At 41.5% G+C, this 22,918-nt stretch overlaps 2 protein-coding genes across 2 annotated transcripts in view; one reads left to right on the top strand and one right to left on the bottom strand.

Annotated features, from left to right (window-relative positions):
- The window catches only part of LOC126109709 (charged multivesicular body protein 5), a 41,242-nt gene extending 29,253 nt beyond the window's left edge, over positions 1-11,989 (bottom strand). The window contains exons 1-2 of the mRNA XM_049914762.1: positions 11,788-11,989; positions 11,419-11,570 (exon numbers count right to left, since the gene is read on the bottom strand). Coding sequence (XP_049770719.1) covers positions 11,419-11,570; positions 11,788-11,856 — 221 coding nt within the window. The 5' untranslated portion in view covers positions 11,857-11,989. The remainder of the gene's footprint in view (positions 1-11,418; positions 11,571-11,787) is intronic.
- A 377-nt stretch (positions 11,990-12,366) lies between these two features.
- Positions 12,367-22,918, top strand: part of LOC126109774 (zinc finger protein 830) — a 48,990-nt gene continuing 38,438 nt past the window's right edge. Inside the window, exons 1-2 of the mRNA XM_049914828.1 lie at positions 12,367-12,556; positions 21,176-21,402. Coding sequence (XP_049770785.1) covers positions 12,435-12,556; positions 21,176-21,402 — 349 coding nt within the window. The 5' untranslated portion in view covers positions 12,367-12,434. The remainder of the gene's footprint in view (positions 12,557-21,175; positions 21,403-22,918) is intronic.

Raw genomic sequence — 22,918 nt, 5'->3', positions numbered from 1 at the left:
ATGGAACATACTGTGCAGAATGTTGTTACGTAAAACAGAATAAATCGTAAAATTTAAACTGTACTCTTAGGTGCCTGCATAACGTAGCCACTGAGTAAGAGGATCAATGTTATGTTAATATATTAAACTTGTGACTCTATTATTAATGAACATTCATCAACCTATCTTCTCCCATGATTTAATTGTAAACACTGATCCACCTAACTGCTCTCAAATTTTAATTAAAAACATTGATCCATTTATGATGTTTATCAAAAACTATTTTCCTTTGCCCTATCTGACACACCATTCAACATGTTCCTTTCCCATCTTTCACAGTGCACACAGCTACCAACAGCAACATGCAACAGAAAAGCCACCAATACCACAAGTGAACTTTTACTTTACGGTTGACCTATATAGGTGAATTTGAGATTGAGATGCTGGCTTTTGCTGTGTGTGTGTGTGTGTGTGTGTGTGTGTGTGTGTGTGTGTTTCAGTGTTCCAGAGTGTTGCATCTTGAACCTTGTTGTTGTTGTCGTCGTCGTCGTCTTTCTCATTAATGAACTATTAGTTAGTCCCCACCCAAAACCCCCTTTTCACATGACTGTCCTGCTATCATCATTGTGTTCAGTTAGTGTATGGATTTGCATGGAATTTGTGTCTTTAGAGGTGTTATGAACAATGTTTTGGTCGACACGTTTGATATAGCAAAGAAAAAGGCATGGGAAGAGTTTACAAAAAACTTGGAAGAAGATGTGAAGAGCAATAAGAAAATGTTCTATAAAATGATGAAAAATAAAAGGAAGGCTTCTGAAGTACCAGTAAAGATGGAAACAGAGGACAGTACTGTGACTGAAGATCCAGGGAATATAAAAGATCTCTGGAAAGAACATTTTAAGAAAGTGTTAAACGCTGAGGAGCAGGTACACGAGGAAACAACAAATAATGGAGAAATTGAGAGAAGTTGGGAAGCAGAATTAGGACAAATTACACTGGAAGAAATGGAAATAGCTGAGAAGAAGATGGATGAGGGGAAAGCCCCAGAACCTGATGAAGTATCTGTGGACATGATACGAGCAGCAGGTCCAGTGGGAATGCAGTGGCTGCATAGGGAACTATCAAGTGTATGGAGAAACAGTACAATACCTGACGACTGGAGGAGGGGAGACATTGTTCCCATCTTCAAAAAGGGCAACAAAAGGCTTTGTAAAAACTACAGAAGAATAACCCTTATGAGACATACAGCCAAGATTTTTGAAAGACTTTTACTAAATCGAATAAGTGAAAAGACAGAAAAGGAGCTGAGTGAAGAACAGCATGGGTTTAGGAAAGAAGGAAGGACGATCGACCTGATATTTTCTATCCATCAACTGTGGAAAAAGTTGAGAGTATAACAAAAGAGTGATAATGGTTTTTATAGACATAGAAAAGGCATATGACTCAGTTAACAGGGAAAGACTCTGGAAGAAATGAAGAAGATTGATATAGAAGATGGATACATTAATGTAATAAAGACAATGTACAGAGGACACAATTGTAGAATTAGAACACCATAGGGGAACTCTGAATACTTCGAAATAAGATAAGGACTTAAGCAAGGAAGTATTCTATCTCCTGCACTTTGTAATGTTGTGATGGAGGGAATGAATAGGGCAATTAAAGATACAGTAAAACAAAAAGACAAAAAGATGATTTTTGCAGATGATATGGTAATATGGGGTGATAAAGAGGTAGATGTACAGTTACAACTTTATGCATGGAAGGAAATAATGTAAAGGTATGGATTAAAAATAAATAAAGATAAGAGTGAAGTAATGGTATTTGGAAGAGAGAAAAGGATCAACAGAAATACTAGCTTGAATGGAGAACCCCTCAAAGTGCTAGAAAGTTTCACTTATTTAGGGAGTGAAATATCTAGGGATGGAAGAATAACTAACAAAATTAATAGGAGGTTACAGAAGGGAGGCAATTTCTACCAAACAATAAAACACCTGATTTGGAATAAGGTAGTTTCAGAAAAAGCAAAACACCTTATGTATAAGAATTATTACTTCCCTATCGTCATCTATGGTGGAGAAACATGGACAATGACAGAAAGGGACTGGAGCAGACTGCAAGCAGAGGAAATGAAATTTCTCAGAGCAGTTAAGGGAAAAACAAGAATGGACACAATAAGGAATGTAGAGATTAGAAAGGACCTTAAACAAGAAAGTATGAGAGAAGAAATTGAAAAAAGTAGATAAGATGGTATGGACATGTTAAGAGGATGCATGGGCAGAGACTCCCCAAAATTATGGAAGAATTAAAGATGGATGGGAAAAGACCTAGAGGGCGCCCAAGAACACGGTGGAAAATGGGAGTGAGAATATCTGTGGAAAGGAGATGTGTGACCTGGCAGCAAGTGGAGGAAGAAAAGTGGTGGGAGGACCGAGCCAAATGGAGAGGACTCGTCAGCACCAAGACTCGGCAGTAGCTGGAACGGAATCGGATACAGAGATGAACAATGTTTTGGTCCACATGTTTGATACGCTCGAAATAGGGGTTTCTGGCAGGGCGATGATGTCATTGGTCAAAGAAGACAGGTGGTATTCCAGTCTCCAGTAATCCCAAATGGAGATATACTCTTGCGCACTGTTCTAAAAATTGAGTCGAGTCATGACGAAGGAGGCTGAGAATTAGGTACGAAGTTAAAGTGTACTTACAGTGTCAGCTTTTCTGTTGCATGTTGCTGTTGGTACTGACTGATTAATTGAGAGGGTTTATGGGACCAAATGGCAAGGAGACCTGTCCCACGATTCCAAAGTTACTCACCGAAGAGAGAGGGTCCGTTACAAGTGGACAGACCCAGTCAGAGGAGTCAAACTATAAAACAAGGAAGTTAAAACATACATAATAAAAGGCATAAAAGGTTAAACCAAACAAAAAACTGGAGAAAGAAGAGGAGTGTTTTCCATGGGGGATTGGTCATGAGGTCCCAGACCGATAAAACATGAAGAGAGGCCCCAACCATAACCACCCTGCCCCTGCTCCAAGAGTAAAGCAAAACTTTATAACTAAAAATAAAAACCATCCATCAATCATCTGCTAATATTAGAACTAAGGAATCTGGAAGACTATACTTAGCACAAGGGGCCAAAAGAATGAGACATTCCTCCAATATGTGGGATACCATCAGTCTGGCTCCACAACCACATTGTGGGGCTGGTTCGTTACACAGAAAGAAACGATGGGTGAGCCTGCTATAACCAACACGTAGACGGCATAAAACAGTGGACTGCTTTCAAGAAGCAAGGAAAAGCTCTAAATTGCAGTAGTCGTCTTGATTGTGTGAAGTTTGTTACTGAAAGCAGCACACCAGATGTCATTCCACTTTTGGGCAAAAAGGGATGTGACACAGATCCGCATAACCGCAGCTGGAGTCATGAAAGGAATGGGAGGTAAGTATCTGCTTCTCTAGCCAAACAGTCAGCCAGTTCATTCCCTGGGATACCCACATGACTTGGGACACAGAGAAAGACAACGGAGCAGGCAGCATTGCCAAGGGAGGAAAGGTCACGGATAGCAAAGACCAAAGAATGACGAGAGTAGCATTTGTCGATTGCCTGCAGGCTGCTCATTGAGTTGATACATATTAAAACACTGTGAAAGGCGGTCTGAGTAACAAAATGGAGGGCGTTGGTAATGGCTAGTAGCTCTGCTGTGAACACACTACCTGATATCAGCAATAAACTGTGTTTTAAGCCAGTAGAATACGTGAAAGTATATCCTGCTTCATGAATCATCTTAGAACCGCCAGTGTAGAAGATGGTAGCATCCTGGAACTCTGCAAGGATGGAATGTGCAAGATGCCGGAAGACCATAGGGATGACAGACCTTAGGACCCTAGAATAGGTCGGTCCTAATCCATGGTCTAGGCACTATCCAAGGGGAGGGGGTATGAGAGGAAATACACAGGGTGCATTCCAGTGAGTGGAGATAGAGATTCTTACAAACGGAAGTAAGACGCATACCAACCGGCAATCCCACCCATGGGGAGTGATCAGGAGGGAGATGCCCCTCGCTTGCAAAGAGGACAGGGTACACAGGATGATCAGGCAATCTGAAAATGGCAATTGCGTAAGAAACCAGGAGTTGGCTGCATCGTATTTGTAGAGGGGAATCTCCACATCTTCGAGGAGACCGTCAGCGGGACTAGTGCGAACGGCACCAATGGCCAGATACACCCCACAGTTGTGAACAGGATCAAGTATTTTCAAAGTGGAAGGAGCCACTAAGCCATAAACCTGACTTCCATTATTCAATCTGGACAAGCCAGAGCACAGTGAAGATGGAGAAGAGTGGCACAGTCTGCACCCTAAGATGTGTGGGCCAGGAAGTGGAGAGCATTAAGCTTCTGCATGCATGTAGTCTTCAGGTGGCAAATATGGGGCAGCCATGTCAGCTTTTTATAAAAAATATGACCCAAGAAATGTGACTGTGCTACAATTTGTGGGAGCTGGTTGCCTAAATAAAGTTCTGGATCGGTGTGTACTGTGGGTTGACAACAAAAAATGCAGCATCGAGGGAGAAAACTGGAAGCCGTTGGAGACAGCCCACACGTGGGTCCATCGGACCACGCCTTGGCGCCGGCACTCAGCAGACGCTACTGAGTGGGATCTGCACCAGATGCAAATTCATCGACATACAATGTCGGGGTAACCAGGGGCACAACAGAGTTTACGAGCCCATTGATGGCTGCGAGGAAGAGCATGATGCTTAATACAGAACCCTATAGGATACTGTTCTCCTGAATCGGAGGGGTGCTGAGTGAAGTGCAACTTGAGCCTGAAAGAGCTGGTGGAATAAAAACTCACGAATAAAAATCGAAAGGGGATTGCGAAAGCCACAGTCATGGAGGGTAACTAAAACACGTTAGCACCAAGTCGTGTCGTATGCCTTATGTAGGTCAAAGAAGACCGTAACAAGGTGACGGAGGTTACTAAAAGCCTGTCGGATTGCACTTTCCAATCTGAGTAAATGGTCGGATGGAGATCATCCTTTACAGAAGCCACACTAATATGGGTACAAAAGGCCCCAATATTTGAGTACCCAACATAATCTGAAGCTAACCATACTCTCAAGAAATTCATCAGGGTAATCGGGCTGCAGCTGTTTAGAGACGCTGGGTTCTTCCCAGGCTTAAGGATGGGATAACTATACTGTCTCGCTGTTGAGAGGGGGAACGCACCCGTGAGCCAAATGCGGTTGAAGACCCTGAGTAGATACTGACTCCATGTAACGTCCAAGTGTTGGATCATCTAGTTGTGGATGGAATCTGGGCCTGGGGTTGAGTCACATGAAGAGGTAAGAACCTGCAAAAATTCCCATTTAGTGAAGGGTTCATTATAGGGTTCAGCTTTTTGAGGGGGCTCTGTTTAACTCTGTTTCTGCCAGAGAAAGGTAGCAGGATAGAATGAGGATACCAATAATGTCGCAATGTGTGTCGCGAGATGTTCTGCGAGGACCAACAGATCAGTAGACAGAGTACCATGGAGATATGGCCCTGGATAGTTGACTGTCACAGGTGGCCCAGAAGGCTACGGAGCTGGGACCAAACCTGTGTTGAGGAGGCATACACCCACAGGGAGGAAACAAATCGCACCCAGCATTCCTTTTTACTCCGCTTCGTAAGGTAACGAGCCTTAGCTCAGAGACACTTAAAAGAGAGGAGGTTGTTCGGTGCAGCACCTCTAAGCAGTCCTGGACAGCGACGTTCTTGGTCCACCACGGTAGTGGCCAATTATGAGGGGGACCTGTGGATAGGTGGAAAGCAGTGCCAGCAGCATGAAGAATAGGGGCAGAGATGCACTGCATGACCCCATCAACGCAGTTCGAGAGAGGGGTGTCTAAGTGCACAGCAGACGTATATAAAGGCCAATTGGACCTGCGGAATGCCCAATGTGAGGGGCCTGTCTGCCTGGCGGCAGATGATAGAATCACCAGAAGTGATCACTGTCACATGATGATATCATCCTGGGGTGACCAATGCAGGGAAGCCACAAGAGCAGGGGAAGAGAGTGTGACATCAATAACAGTAACGGTGCCAAAGTGGCACTGAAGTGAGCAGGGGAACCATCATTGAAGAGAGTCTGTAATAAGTTGACCAGTAGAAGACTGCTACCCACTGAAGTGGCACTCCCCCACAGGGGTAGTGTGCACTGAAGTCCCCAAGGAGGTGGTACAGGGGTGAGAGTTGCTGTATTAAGGTACACAGTTCAACGTAAGGAAGTGGCCTACCTGGAGGGAGGTAGACATTGTAAATGATGATTGTCAGAGTTGTCTGCACTCTAACCTCTATTGCTTCTAGGTTGGTGTGAAGGGAATCCAGTCACTAATGACATCAGCGTGAACCAAAGTGTAGACCCTACCAGACTATCACAAGGCTGGCACAGTTCTGACAGAATGTCCAATAATCACAAAATGTTGGGAGTGGTCATAATGAAAGTGCATTTCTCTACGAGCAAGACAGAATGAAGAGTAGGAGAAAACAAGGTGCAGTATTTCCAGAAGGTGACGATAACATCCATTGCAATTCCACTGGATTATCGTGTGGTGAGACGCCAGGTAAGACAAAGAAGCCTAAGGGGAGGTCATGTCACTTGGTCGATGGTCGTCCCCAATGAGGATGGATGACATCCATAAAAACTGGATCTGATTCAGGACAAGGAGGAGGGAGCGAAGCCTCCCGGGAAGCCTCGTCTTTTGACTTGTGCTGCTTCTTCTTCTCCCTCGGAGAGAGGGAGGAAGTGTTATCAGTAAGAAAATAGGTGACAGTGATGTCCAGATCAGACAGGGAGCGAGTGGCTTTGGGGTCCTCTGAGCACAGGTCTCTTATATGACCTGAGCATGCAAGCATCCTATCCTGAGAACACGAGGGAAGGATGTTCCGAGAAGGAGTCTCATCCCTAGCACTAGCCACAGAAGAGGATGTCTTCCCTGGGTAATGGGGAGGAAGAGGAGTGATTCCTGGAGGGGAAGGTATGGGAGCTGCCGAGGGTGAGTAAAGGGAAGGGGATAGGATGGGGGAAAGGGGGAGGGGTGAGGAGGGGAAGACGTAACTGAGGCACAGGTAGAGGAGAGATTTACAGAGTGAAGTCTGTCAAACTTCTTCCGAAGCTGAGATGGTCAAGGACCTTTATTTCCTGAATTCTTTTTACCTTCATGTACATTGGACAGTCCAATGAGCGGGGAGAATGGAGACCAGAGCAGTTAACACAGTTAGGCGATGGGGTATAAGGCTTCCCCACATGAAATGGACGGCCAGTCACCACAGATGGGAGTGGCATCACAGCACAAGAACATGTGGCCGAACTTGAGACAACGGAAGCAATGCAAGGGAGGTGGAATGTACAGTTTCACGTCACATCTATACACTATTACCTTGACCTTCTCGGGCAGGGTATCCTCCCCTCAAATGCCAGGATGAATGTGCCAGTGTCTACACAACTGTCTTTAGGGCCTTTCTGGGCACGTCAGACGAAATGAATGCCACGCCGTTCTAAATTAGCCCCAAGTTCATCATTGGACTGGAGGAGAAGGGCCCTACGGAAAATTACACCCTGTGTCATATTGAGTGTTGAGTGACTTGTGATGAACAACAGTCAAGGGGATGTCTCCTAAACGGTCGCATGCACAGGGGAGGGAGGGGGGGGGGGGCTGGCTGATTGGCAGAAGTTGTTTTTATAAGGAGAGAGCCATATCCCATCTTGTTTAACAACTCAACTGAACTTGTCCTAAATAAGTCCCACAAAGAAAATGGGTTTGGTGGCAGCAAAAGTCTTCCTGTCAGTCCTGGTACAGGTCAGGATCCGTGAAAAGAGTTTTGCCTCAAGCCGGCGGGTCTGGCCCTCCTTCCAGGGGGTAGCCGAGGAGGGTAAGGCCGGGAATGCAGAAAGAGGAACTGACACAGAAAAGGAAGAGAGACGGCCTGAGAAGAGTGACCAGAGAGTCTAACACGTTTCATGTGCCAAACATTCACCCTGGTACCACCCATTCTGAACAGGCGCTCGCCCTGTGAGCACCACCCAGTCACACTAATGGCCACCTGGTAGGACAGTTGTTGCTGGGAGTTCTGATGCCCTGAAAAGTTGGGCAACCACTCCTAGGCTTGCACAAGGCTTCCCAGCACAGGTGCCAGCAGTGTGATCCCTGTGGTATCAATGGGCTCAGTCAAATGGGTAAATAACAGTTCCATCACACAGAATGGCTACCAAGCTGATGACCTAGCGGTGTGAAAGGGCTATGGCGGGGAGTAAGGGGAAGGGGGAAGGGGGTAGAAGGAGGAGGAGGAGGAGGAGGAGGAGGAGGAGGAGGAGGGAGGGGGGGGGCAGGAAGAGGAATCCACACCAAAGACATTAGAGAGGGAGTTCTTCCCCATCTGGCTCACACTTCAGATTTCAAAATTAGAGATGGATGTCAAACCCCTGAGGGGGACCAAAAAAGAAAAGCCAAAGAGGAGGAGGAAAAGCACCCAACGAAAACGCAAGACGAAGTAAAGTTACGAGGATAGCTGGGCTGACAAAGAAGAACACAAAGAAGAGGAAAGGAAAGCGCAAAGGGAAAGGAAGGAGGACAGGGAAGGAGTAGGAAGGTAAAGCAGCTCGAAAAAGAATAAAGGCTGCAACAGCTTGGGGGCCCGTGCGTGACATGCACGAACCCACGAAACAGCTGTGGACCCCCTGGGGGGCTGTTGGTACTGGTCGGCGCAACGTATAATGGGAAGTCAATAAGACGAATCACGAGTTAAATGTAGGTGGCCAATGAGAGTCTTGTTCATGACATATTATGGTTTGTAAATAAAGTTACCTGGTATTTTGTTCTATTAGGTTCGAATTTAACCACATCATCTGAATTATAAGCACTACTGGAGGTAAGACACACAAATAGTTGATATTAAAATAAGTAAATAACATTAAAATTCATAATTAGCAAATCACTAAAATTATTTTGCAACTCTCCATATCAAAAATAAATGTAACCAATTCATATCTTCTGGTGAGAGAAGTCATCAGATTCACCGATTCTCACTTGGTACCTTATACTATCACCCAAGTGATTATAATGAGCGTCAAGAAATTGCCAATATCAACACGCAACGCAAAAGCTGCCGACACAATTAAGTGTAATTTAGTGAGACAGAAAGAGTGATATAGAGGTGTGTTTCATTCCAGCACTTCTTTCTTGTTTGCTAAGCAATGCAATATTACTAAGTTATGCACATCACAGTTCATATTCCAGTAAAGCTTTATCAGTTTTACTGAAGGCTAAGGTTCAGATTCACATGTTATACCTACAAGGTTATCCACCAGATAGACTACCAATGTCTTCGCATATGTCCATTTAGAGCAATGGATGTATATCTCATATAAAGAACACATCTGAAGATGTATACCATCTAAAATTACATGACTGTCATATAATAATGCTATTCTAAGAATCTTATGTACAAGTTGAAGTGATGTGTGGACACAAAATACCTTGAGTGAAGCAATAACAATATAAAACACCTCCCATGCACATATGTAGACATGTAAATTAATTGCACATTTCCTTGCAGTGCAGTCACACAGTTACACTTTACAATTCATATATCTCCCTATTCTGGGCTCTTTAGTATGTAGCATTAATAAAGACAGAGAGAAAAAAGTCCAAGAGCTGCACAATTTCCCATGGGTCCATTTGGTCAGTGATTTCATCACAAAGCTCAGCCAGTCCTAGTGAGACACACTACAACTGGCATTATGCATCGCACTGAGGCATACTGTTACAATAAGACATTTCAGATCCTTGTAAGCCTCTAGCAACTTAATACTGCCACATAAATAATACAGAATTATTGTAAAATTGAAATCATAATAATTGAATTTTATTTATGTTATATACATTCTGAGGGGCCATGGTACTTGGTCATGGAATGCGTCGAAACATAGTTTACAGCTATGCCGATTAGGAAACTTATAGTCAAAGAATTAACAAAACATGAAAAAAAAGAGTATTTGAATATACAACACACCACACACAAAGAAATGTCTCAACTACTCCAGGAAACTCTTGTATAGTAACTTATAGAGGTGTCTGCTACAAGGAAACCTTTCCTCTTGGATATGAATAGTTGTGGTTTAATAAATTAATTTTTTTCCTGTTCTGCTGGATGTTTGTTGACAATGAACCTTTCTGAATAGTGCAGATCTTTCTATACAATGCTTAAGGAAGTGTTAACAAGTGTGTTATATCATTTTTCCAATTGGTGTCCACTGAATGAATTTTATAGTTTCTCCTGAATGGAGAAAATAAAATGCTTCTTGACCATTGCCCTTCCATCACTTGCGAAAGAAACAATTTTGAAAAAGGGGGTGAGGGCAAAAATACAGTGGTACACAACGCACACACAAAGGTAGCTTGTGTACTGTAAACACAAAAATCGAAGTAGAAGGTGGCAACAGCATAATACTGGTCCCACATAAATCTTGGGCCTAGCCACTGATTAATCTGCAGTGTAGCCAGAGGTCTTGGCCAGACTTAAAGTTGAACTATTTGGCTGAGAGATGGTGAAGCCACTGAATGTGAATTAAAAGTTGTGGCGAGAGAGTGACCTGTAGCACAGCCTCAGTCCTTGTTTATGGTACTTTAAACATACTCTTTTCTGTTTCAATACAAAATCTAAAATGGATAGCCAAAGCGTTATCAGAGGATATATAGATCTCCAATGAGTACCTACACAACTTGTGGTTTCAATTGCCTGTGACTGCAGTCGTGCGCGTGTGTGTGTGTGTGTGTGTGTGTTTTCCACTGTTTGATTCCATTAATATTGATTGTATATATATATATATATATATATATATATATATATATAGCATATGCTTGTACACGGACTACTCCACGACATCCTACTTACAAAGTTTCACAAACCAGCTCTAAATGAGGAATCTAAGAATATATTACAGCCCCCTATGTGTCACTGCTATAGGGCTCAAGAAGTCAAGATCAGACTAATTACAGCAAGTGCAGAGGTGTATAAGCAGGCATCGTTTGTGCACTACATATGCAAGTGGAACAGGAAGCCTCCGTAAAAAAAATGGTACAATCAGAACTACCATCAGCCATGCACTTCACAGAAGTTTGCACAGTACAAACATAAATGTTTTCTAATAGTCATTCATCAATACCATATTCTACAACATTTATACATAGAATTATGTATTATTTCACCCTCAGACCACCAGATCCAAAGTTATCACTAAATAGTACATCTCATCCTTCATTTCACACAGGTGCTCCTACCAATAATAAAACTAATATTAAACCACAACAAATATAAATATGGGCCTAGTTTTGTGTATCTTCCAGGTTTCCGTCTAAATCATCATAATTGGCCTGTCAACAACCCACAGTACTCACATTTTTTTCTGCTTCAACACTCTCAATGCTTTCTGCTTAACTGAATTTTTTGCTGGCCCTTCTCTCATTTTCTTCATCTGGTCTTTGTATTTCACTAGTTCCTGATCAAGTCGAGCTATTTTCTTTTCAACTGATTCCGCTCTGCTATCAACCTAGAACAATCGATGTAGGATACATAGCGGTAAAAAATTGTTCATGTAAACATATTTCTCGTCTGCTAACAAGGATTAATAAAACAGGTTAGTTCCATCAAACATGGGGGTCATACAAGTTTTGCGTTTTTATGTTTTATTACGGTAAAAGATGCATCTTTAATAAATACGTAATAAACAATAACGGCAACAATAACTTATAAAGTAAATAACTTACGCCAGCTATACAGTCAGTCAAATTTGGTGGGGGCTCTTTAGGTTTTCCTTTCCCGAACAACCTATTCATTTTTCTTTTTTTGGTGTAACGACGAGCGACTACTGTTCTCCAAATAACAACAAAATCCCCATACAAATGTCACAATTTCCAGATCACAGTCATGCGAATTCAAAGTATTTAGTAACACAGATTTTAGCTCAAGGATGTTCTGTCAACTACATAGAAATCCTAATGATAGAAAATTCGATTTCTTTCGTACATTGTACCCATTACTTTTTGATAAATCCAGCTCCTGATGGTAGCGGAAGACTGGCACATAGAAATCATTTAATAAATTTTTATTCGAAGACATCTGAACCAAATTAAGTAGCGCAAGAGAAAGAATGACGATTTTGCATAAAACTTATAAAAAAATATTGACGTTTTCATTTATCATAAAAATATTGAAAAGAACACGATTTTGCTTTAAAGGATATTCCTTCGGGAATCGTTGAGAAAAAATCGTATTTACAAGTTGTCGGAAATTTAATTCGGAAAACCAGAGATGAGCAGCTGTTACTACTGATATCTCTGACGAATGGTAAATACGTGAGTTTGTTTTGTGTTTTGCATAGTGAGAGTGGGTAGTGGCACGTGAAACGAGAAATATGACAACTGCTATGAATGCGATGAAGAAAAAAGTAACACAAAATGATCTTAGAAGAATAATGAGTGAACAGAAGCAGAAGCTTCTACAGTCTGTAAAAAAAATTGATTCACCTCTGGCAAAATATCCTTTCTTATATTGTTATGTATAAGATGTATATTTTAAAGGTCTTTTATATTGTTTCGGTAATGTTACACTGCCGTGCCGTCTGTGTAAATTTAATGTAGGCATGACTGAGTAAACGCATGCCTCTCATTAAGTATGTTTATTTTCGTCACGTAACTTGCCCGTGCTCCTCATCCGAAGATCAAACAGTGTCGGGTACTTCAAACAGACGTTCTATACTCATCCGTGGTTTTGTGCTGTACTGTTATTAGACAGTGTTGATTTCTTTTCAAATTCTGAGTTTGTATTTGCAAAGAAGCATTTTTACTTCAAATACGTTAACCGCAGGCACACAATATATTGCGAAGACATATGGAATGTTCTCTTAAGTGATGTTATGGAATGTTCTCTTAAGTGATGTGGAGGAATGTGGTTGTATATCCAACTCCTTGACCAGATTGCTTATATTTTTGTCTGCCCTGAGATACGCCCATGAGCTATGTTTTGAGATACAGTAACCATGGTTGATGTAGTCTTTGAACACCTGATTACTACTATTAAGGTTCAATAGCAATATTGTTTGCATGACTTAAGTTTACATTTCTCTTATCTGGTTAATATTTGTAGTCACTGTATATCCTGTATTATTTCTTTATCCTCATCATGTAATGACTGTGCTTCCTCAAATAAATATTGGCAGAATGAAACAGAGCAGTACTGAGTCAATGAGCACAAATCAAAGTCAGGAAGGAATTCGGGAGGTCCAGGTTTGAATTTTCTGTTTGTCAAAATCGCAGCAATGAGGTCCTCCTGACCAAGATTTCTACAGCACATTTCATAATTGTTATAGAGTTTGAGACTGTTCCAGGCATGTGCATATTCATACTTTGTTAATTCAGCTATTGTACATACAACACTACATTGACACTCCCTGGCAGATTGGAGCTGTGTATCAGACTGTGACTCAAGCACAGAATATTTGGGTAAAGTGTAGGTACATTGTACCTGGCCCTTCCTTTATGTGCTGCACATGAATGATGGGAAATGAAAATGATGAATTGTGAATCAGCTGTCAGTAGCCAATGTCAATCATTGAAGGCATTGATGCCTTTCAGTCAAACACGGTTATTGATTTCACTTGTTTTTGTTATAGAGAGCAGGAAGGAAACTAGATATGCTCGCAGGCTGACCTGTGGTGAAGATCTAGGTTAGGTTAGAATGTGACAGGTTGTGTACAAGTTGGCAAATCCAACAAACCTCAACACAAATATGATTGTTTTAGTAGATTGATATCTAGTATAGCCTGAGATATATGTTCCTCATTACAATACCCTACTTGTAGGTCTTATTTCCAGTTTTGCCAAAAATCATGACAGTATGGTTAATTTCTAATCCAATAGCTAACTCTATTTACAAACCATAGGAAATAACGAACAAGCATTCTGATTGGCCGCTACAAACCATTCATTGTGCAGTTACCAAGTGCAGCAAATAACGGAAGATACAGATACCAACCATAACTGGGGTCGACAGAAGCGTCCGATCCCACGCGTTGGCTTTGACCCGTGACGTAAGGGTGTTGTCGTGTGTGACGTCATGACGGCGCGGAGTTTGGTTTGAGTGTGGCTGTCTCCAGTTCTGTTTTATCTTATTTTATTTACTTTTCTGATCTGTTCGTTCTATCTTGTGAGATTTTTTTTTAAAATTTAAGAACACTTATTACTTATTTTAATTATCTGTTTCCTCCAATTTCTGTTTTAGTTTATTATATTTGTCTTTCTGATCTGTTCGTTCTATCCCGTGAGATTTTTTTTTTTAAAAAGACAAAAAACACTAATCAGCTACTGAAGCATCTTTATATCTTCTATGGGTTGCAGGGGTTATGACCCCTGGGGAGGTGGGCGGGTATTCATGCATGGCTGTCTTCACTTACACGTTGTAGCTATACAAGGCGTCTAAATTTGTTTATATTTAGTTTGCCCCCACCCAAAACACCCCATTTCCCGCGCTTGTCCCGTTAGTGTCATTAGGCTTCTTGTGGAAAGTGTGTGTGTTTGTTTTTATTTCCGCCATATTTGTGACGTCATGGGTCAAAGCAGACGGGCGGGATCGGACGCTTCCGTATTTCCCATAACTGCTAGTGCCACTTCAGATTGTTATCAATCTAGATGGATTGGAGCTTCACACAGTGAGCCTCACTCATTGTGGATCCATTCATTTCCAGTTGTGGTACCTGTAAGTCGTTTTAATTTGTTTGAAGTTACATAATATTAGTCTTCACAAACTTAGGGTTTGGGCTTTGCTGTGAAGCAGTAGTAAGCCTGTTTCATTATTCTCCTGGCTTCATCTGGTGTGGATGTGCTTGAGACCTTTATCAGTATGCGAGTGTCATCACCAAACATCACAGTTGTCTGAGAGTCCTATAATGTCCCCAATAAATTGTTTATGAAGGCAAAGAATGGTTGTGTACCAGGCACTAAATCCTATGGAACTCCATATTTAATGTTGAAACAAGTTTCAGGCTTGCAGCTGATCATCGTCTAGTACATTCCACAGTAGTTCAACTGGGCACTTGCCAGTCTGATTGACAATCTTTGATGGCTCACCTGAAGATGACTAGCAGGTGCTCAGTTGAAATATTGTGGGATGTATTAAATGATGACCGGCTGCAAGCCAAGAAGTTGTTTGTAAGTTCAGTTTGCCAGGAAAATTTTAAAATTAACTCCATATTTTTTGTTTTCCTATTCCAAAATTCGTCTAATTCATGTTGTGTAATTTGCTGATGTGACTCTCTGTGTTCTGTTGTTAAGATGTGTGACAAGCTAGGCTGTGACTCCCTGGATTTGTGATGTAGGGTTGAGAACTGTAGGTAAGGTGTGCACTACACATCAGAAGCTACTACTCAGGCAGTTGACTGTGTTGGGTGCACACAAGGGCTTTTTAGATTAGGCAACTTTCCATCCAATCCAGAAAACAATAACAGTAGGAAAACCAGGAGTATCAATGTAAGATCGAAAGAAATGCTTCCCACAGATGAGAGTTTTAAAATCCTAATGTAAACTGCCTAAGCATTCACAACAAAGTGCCAAGGCTTGAAGTGCTCATAAGAAGCAGTGAAGCTCACATAATACCAGGTACAGAAGGCTGGTTGAAACTGGAAATTGATAGCAGTGAGATTTTTGAGGAAAATTTGAGTGTCTATTGATCGAAGGGATAGGCAGATGGCAAGTGGAGGTGGCGTATTTATCACAATAGGTAAGAAACTTGAACCCACCGATTTAGAAATTGAAGTTGCATGTGAAACAGTTTGTGCAAGACTCAGTATCAGGGGTGGGCATAAAATGATTACTGGATCCTTCTATCACCGACCAGACTCATCTCCTGATGTAATCGAAAACTTAAGAGAAAACCTCAATTCACTTGTACGTAAGTTCCCCCATCATACTATAATCATTGATGGAGATGTTAATCACCCAACAATTAATTGGGAAAATTACAGTTTTGTTAGTGGTGTGTGTTATAAGACATCCTGTGAAACTCTGCTAAGTGCCTTCTCTGAAAACTATCTTGAACAGATAGTTAGGAGCCCCACTCACGATGAAAACATATAGAATCTAATGGCAACAAATGGTCCTGACCTCTTTGAGTATAACATGGTTGTGGCAACAATGATTACCAAAGTACAAAGGGCAACTAAAACAAGCAGAAATATGTATATGTTCAGTAAACTTGATAAAAAGTCAGTAGTTTCATATCTCAATGAGGAACTTGAAACTTGCAGCACAGCTCAGAAGCATGTAGAGGAACTCTGTATCAAGTTTGAAAGAATATTTTCTATGCCCTGGATAGATATGTACACAGTAGAACAGTTCATAATGGAAGGGAACCTCCATTGTATACAATCACTGTAAAGAAATTTCTAAAGAAACAGAGGTGTGAAATAAAGTGTAGGACTATACATAGAGAGATGCTGACTGAAACATGTTTGGCTGTCAAGAGAGCAATTTGACCGAGTGAGGTGGCTCAGTGGCTAGCACACTGGACTCGCATTCGGGAGGACGACGGTTCAATCCCCCGTCCGGCCATCCTGATTTAGGTTTTCCATGATTTCCCTAAATCACTCTAGGCAAATGCGGTGATGGTTCCTTTGAAAGGGCACGGCCGACTTCCTTCCCCGTCCTTCCCTAATCCGATGAGACCGATGACCTCGCTGTCTGGTCTTCTCCCCGAAACAGCCCAAGAGAGCAATTTGTGAAGTCATCAAAGACTACCATAGCAGAATACTGTCAAGTGCTCTTTCACAGAACTCAAAGACATTCTAGTCATGTGTAAAGGCTGTTAGTGGCACCAAATGAGACAGGAACTAAAATTAGGTGGCGCAGTGGTTAGACACTGGATTCGCATTCGGGAGGACGACGGTTCAATCCCGCGTCCGGCCATCCTGATTTAGGTTTTCCGTGATTTCCCTAAATCGCTCCAGGCAAATGCCGGGATGGTTCCTTTCAAAGGGCACGACCGACTTCCTCCCCCGTCCTTCCATAATCCGATGAGACCGATGACCTCGCTGTCTGGTCTCCTTCCCCGAAACAACCAACCAACCAACTAAAATTAAGGGTAGAAAGGCTAAACCTGAAATGCTTAACTCCATTTTCAAATGTTCCTTTGCAAAGGAAAACCCAGGAGAATTACCCACGCTTAATCATCGTACCATTGAAAATATGGGTGAAATAAGTATTGGTGTCAGTGGTGTTGAGAATCAGTGGAAATCATTGAAATTGAACGAATCTCCAGGCCCTGATGGAATCCCTGTCAGATTCTATAGGTCTACTGAATTTGTGACCGAGTTAGCCCCTGTTCTTACTGTAATCTATTGTAGATCCCTCAAACAAAAAACCATGCTCAGTTCTTGGAAAAAGGCACAGGTCACACTTGTCTACAAGAAGGGTAGTCAAAGTGATCTACAAAGCTACCGTCCAATATTCTTGACAGCAATTTGTTGTAGAATCCTATAACATATTCAGAACTCAAACATAATGAGGTATCTTGAACAGAATGACCTTCTCAGTGCCAACCAGCATGGATTTAGAAAATGTCGATCCAGTGAAACCCAAACTCGCACTTTTCTCACACGACATACTGAAGGCTTTGGATCAAGCCAAGGTAGATACAGTATTTCTTAATTTCCGAAAAGCATTTGACTCAGTATCGCACCTAAGCTTATTGTCAAAAGTACGATCATATGAGGTATCAAGTGAAATTTGTGATTGGACTGAGGACATTTTGGTTGGGAGGACACAGCATGTTATCTTGGATGGAGAGTCATCGTCAGATGTCGAAGTAACTTTAGGTGTGCCCCAGGGAAATGTGTTGGGACCCTTGCAGTTCATCTTGTATGTTAATGACCTCGCAGACCATTTTAATAGTAAAATCAGGCTTTTGTAGATGATGCAGTTCTTTATAATGAAGCAATACCTGAAAGAAGCTGCATAAATATTCAGTCAGATCTTGATAAGATTTCAACGTGGTGCAGAGATCAGCAAACATAAAATTTTGCACTTAACAAAATGAAAAAAATGCAGTATCATATGACTATATTATCAATAAGCCACTGTTGACATTGGCCAACTCATACAAATAATTGGGTGTAACACTTTGTAGATAGATAGATATTCAGCGATCACAGGCCCTGCAGACCATGTGCTGCTTCCACAAACTGTCTCCATTCCTTCCTGTTTTGTGCCCGGTTCCTCCAGGTGTCTTCGATTCCCAGGGCTGCTAGGTCCTTCACCAGGTCGTCCATCCAACGTTGCCTTGGTCGTCCAATGGAGTGTTTGGTGTTTGGTTTCCCCACTAGTGCCATCTTTGCTTGTCTTCCATCTGGCATATGAGCTACATGGCCCACCATTGTATTCTTTTGCTTTTTATCTTTTTTAGGATAGTTGGTTGTCACATCAGAAGGTAGATTTCCTTGTTTTTCCTCCTCCTCCATTCTCCGTTATCTAAAACTGGTCCCCATATCTTCCTCATTACTCTTCTTTCAAATATTAATAGTTATTCCCTTTCTCGCTTAGCCATGCTCCATGTTTCTGAACCGTACATTACTGCTGGGCATATCACTGTGTTGTAGATTTCATCTTAGTGTTCACTGAGATGGATTTAGAGCCGAGAGTCTCCGAGGGAATGCATGCATTTCATTCCCACTGCTATTCTTTCCTTGATGTCCATTTTTGTCTTGTTGTCCGTGGTAAACCAAGATCCCAAGTATTTGAACTGGTGTACTCTCTTGAACCTCTTGCTATCTACCTTAGGAAATTCTTCCTGCTCTCGTCTTCTTCGTGCTCTCGTCTTCTTAATTGCATGAACTCTGTTTTGTCTCGATTCACTTTGAGCCCTACCTTTTGTTCTTAATTGTCCATTTTCTGGTACATTTCTTTCAACTCGTGCTTTGATTCACTTAGTAGTACTATGTCATCTGCATGTGCGAGACAGTTGAAGTTACGGTCCATCTCTTCTCCAACCCACTCCTGTTGTCTACACTCTTTTATTACTTTCTCTAAGATGACATTTAACAGAACACATGAGAGAGCATCACCTTGTCTGAGGCCTGTCTAATCTCGAATGTTTCTGATGTGGCTCCTCGGAAATGTACTGCTGCCTTTGAGCCTTTCATACAAACTTGCACCATTCTCACTTACTTCCCAGGGATTCTGAAGTCACACATTGCATTGTATACACTATTCCTGTGGATGCTATCATATGCATGCTGAAAATCGACAAACAGGCTGTATATATCCTTGTCATATTCCCAATGTTTTTCAAACAATTGTCTTAGTCTGAAAATGTGATCTATTGTTGATCGGTTTGGTGGAAAGCCAGCTTGGTACTCCTGTATGTTGTTCTCTATGAATGGTTGCAATTTTCTGTGGATAATGATGGACAGCACCTCATATGTTACATTCGACAAGCTGATTCCTCTGTAGTTACCGCATTCCATTTTGCTTCCCTTCTTGTATATTGGGCATATTATAGCCAATTTCCATTCTTCTGGCAGTGCCTCCTTCTCCCATATGAACTGGATCAGTTTATATATCTCTTAAGTGTAAGCTGTCACCTCCCTTCTTGATTAATTCTTATGTTATTCCGTCCTCCCCTGGGGCTTTGTTGTTTCTGAGTCCTTTGACTGCGATTTTCACATCTTCTTCATTAACTTCCCAGTCTTCTTCATCTTTCCTTTCCTCCATAGAGTTTGCAGGTAATATCGCATCCAGGTCTGGGCGATTCAACAGTTCTGAGAAGTACTCTTTCCATCTTTTTACAATTCTTTCCTTGTCATTTATCAAGTTGCAGTTCTTATCTCTAATGAAAAAAGTTGGGCTCTGAAATCCGCATTTCCGATTTTTATGGTTTGGAATTGCCTTGAGTTCTTGTTTTGTCTCTCTGCTTCCACTAGTTCTAGCAAACTGGTTAGATATATTCTCTTCTCTGCTCTTAGGATTCACTTTGTCTCCCTTCTGATGTTCCCTTTTCTGCTCATTCTCCCTGACAGCTAGCCACTTCTCCCCCATCTTCCTTCTCTTTTCTGTAGCCTACTGGCATGTCTTGTTGAACCATTTCCTCTTCTTTATTATCTTCTTTCTTCCCAATAACACTTTGTAGGGATATGAAACAGAATGATCACATTGATTCAGTTGTGGGTGACGTAGGTGGTAGACTTCAGTTTATTGGTAGAATACTGGCAAAGTGCAATCAGTTTTCAGAGGAGATTGTTTACAAATCAGTCATGCAACCAGTTCTAGAATGTTGCTCCAGTGTATGGGACCTGTACAAAATAGAACTAACAGGGGATTTTGAACATATACAGAGAAGGGCAGCACAAACTATCACAGATTTGTTTAATTGGTGGGAGGGTGTCACAGAGATACTGAAGGAACTGAACTGGAAGACTCGGGAAGATAGACGTAAACTGACCCAAGAAAGTCTATTAACAAAATTTCAAGAATATGAAAATATGCTACAACCCCTACATATCGCTCACACAGGCATCGTGAGGATAAGATTAGAATAATTATTGCATGCACAGGGGCATTCAAACATTCTTCCTGCACTCCGCATGTGAATGGAACAGGGCAAAATCCTAATAACTGTTACAATGGAACGTACCCTCTGCCATTCACCTCATGGCTGCTTTCAGAGTGTAGATGTAGATATGTCTCTACCCACGTAAGGAGGATATATTAAACACCATACCATTTTTGTTGCCCTTGTAGAATGTTGTTATCCCCATACAGTTATTGAAATGCTCAGCAAGATCACAGAAAATGCTGACAGGGTAATTTTTGTTGTTAGGTTCTACCAGAACTCAGTTTGTGAGATCATTTACGTAAAGAGTCTGCTGTTTTTGATAATAAATATGTCATTCTTTCTCAACTCTCCTTCATCTATGATATTGTTACTTAGGGCACTCTGTGTAACATACATTTGTACGGCAGCTAAGGATCAGGTGAAGAATCTATTTGCTTATATTTATAGAATTGACCAAAACAAAAGCTAGTGCAGTCTGTCCAATGTACACACATTAAAGAGCATAATATTGGCAATTTGGTTGTACCACTATGTACCCTTAACTCGTAACTGTACGTATACCGATTCAGGTCAACTTACGTGCATCCTGTGTGATTCGGTGGTGCGCAGTGAGGCAGTGTGGACTGTGCACATCAACAGCAAGCAGCACCGTGAAAATGTTGCACAGGTTAAGAAGAAACGAGAAGCAGAGCGCGAGCGAGAACGTATTGCGGAACTTGCCCGTGTGCAAGTCAAGAGGCGGCCACCCACACCACCACCACAGCCAGCTAAGAAGCTGAAAAGTGAGCAGTTTTGTTTTATATCCAAACTTACTAGACTAGAGTCATCATATAAGATTATGAGTGATATAGAAATTAATCACAGAACAAATTATATGCTTATGGAAGCGTAATTACTACATTGTTCATAACCTCTGAAAAGTTGGTCATATGCTCTGACATTAAGTATGTGCACTTTGTGGGATGCAGTTGTAATTTACTTATTATAAATTTCTGTCATAAATGTTTCATTTTCAAATGTGTACCTCATACACATGCAATGTCTATGGACTATCTTATGATGGGTCCATAGAAACAAACACCAAAATACTATGCCTAGCCAAATCATCCACACATGCACTAAAATTTACTGAACAGGTTGTGAATAATGACTTAGGGTTGTAATGGGAAACATAGTTTATGATCAAATAGCTCAAATATTCTTGTAGGAAATGCACCAATTCTTACTTGGAACAACCCAATACAAGATCTATCAATATCCTATTACCCCACCAGCTGTAGAATAAAAAAATAGTGCAATTCATAATTTGCACGGCTTAAAACACCAACATTCATAAGTATCAAACGTTCAGTCCTCCACACATGAACACATCTGTCGAAGTTATTTAATGTACAGACTCCATCTAACTTATAAAAAATCAGAGCCCCCGACATTCGTGACATTTAAAGTTCGCCAGTATAGTGTGCACCATAGCATTACTATAAGTGTCTACACTCAGTGCAACACTCTGGGAACAAGAGTCTGAAACTTTTCTTTCAAAGTATTTCTGCTTTTAGTAATGACCCTCATACCTGTGTGTGTGTGTTGGTGTGTGTGTGGGTGTGTGTGTGTGTGTGTGGGGGGGGGGGGGGGTAGGTGGAGGGTACGGGGGGGGGGGGGGGCGGGAGATCTAATTACATTCCCTCATTCCTAACCTCACTTACATTTCCTTGTATTCTCATTAGCTCACATATTTAAAAAGCATAAAATTGCTCAGTTGGTGTTCGTAAGTGTAATCCACACAAATAACACCCAAATTTTGGATTGCTCACCAGAGCATGGAACTCTGGGCCCTCAGACGTTTAGACATCCTGAACACAAACCCGTAAACAAAATGATAGGTCATCAATGAATGTCAGCTGTATAATCAGACATATTTTAACTTCAGTGATCTCGCAAGTAATGACTCGGCTGTGGTGGCTGGACAGTCTGTACTAATGGCCACAGTTGGGTGAGGTACTCCAGTGCTTGTAAGAATATGTAGTCTGTGTCTCATTTGGTCAAGCATTTTTTTCATTATTGTGATGTAATGAGTTTCTGAAACTGTGTAATGTACTATAACAGAAGTTTTATCTTGTTGATGTATGTGCGACAAGTGTGTCTCTTCCAGTCAGATACTACTAGTAAATTATTCTGCTGGCAGTTTCTTACATTCAGAGGCAGTGGGGTCAAATCTCTGTCTAATCACTTTGATGTAGGTTTTCTGGTTTTTTCTTGAACTGTCTCTGATAAACATCAAGAATGGTCCTTCACAAAATG

The sequence above is a fragment of the Schistocerca cancellata genome, chromosome 12 (assembly GCF_023864275.1).
Source record: "Schistocerca cancellata isolate TAMUIC-IGC-003103 chromosome 12, iqSchCanc2.1, whole genome shotgun sequence".
NCBI classification, from domain to species: domain Eukaryota; kingdom Metazoa; phylum Arthropoda; class Insecta; order Orthoptera; family Acrididae; genus Schistocerca; species Schistocerca cancellata.
Note: the sequence above shows the minus strand (reverse complement) of the source record. Positions and strands in the feature narration are given on the sequence as shown.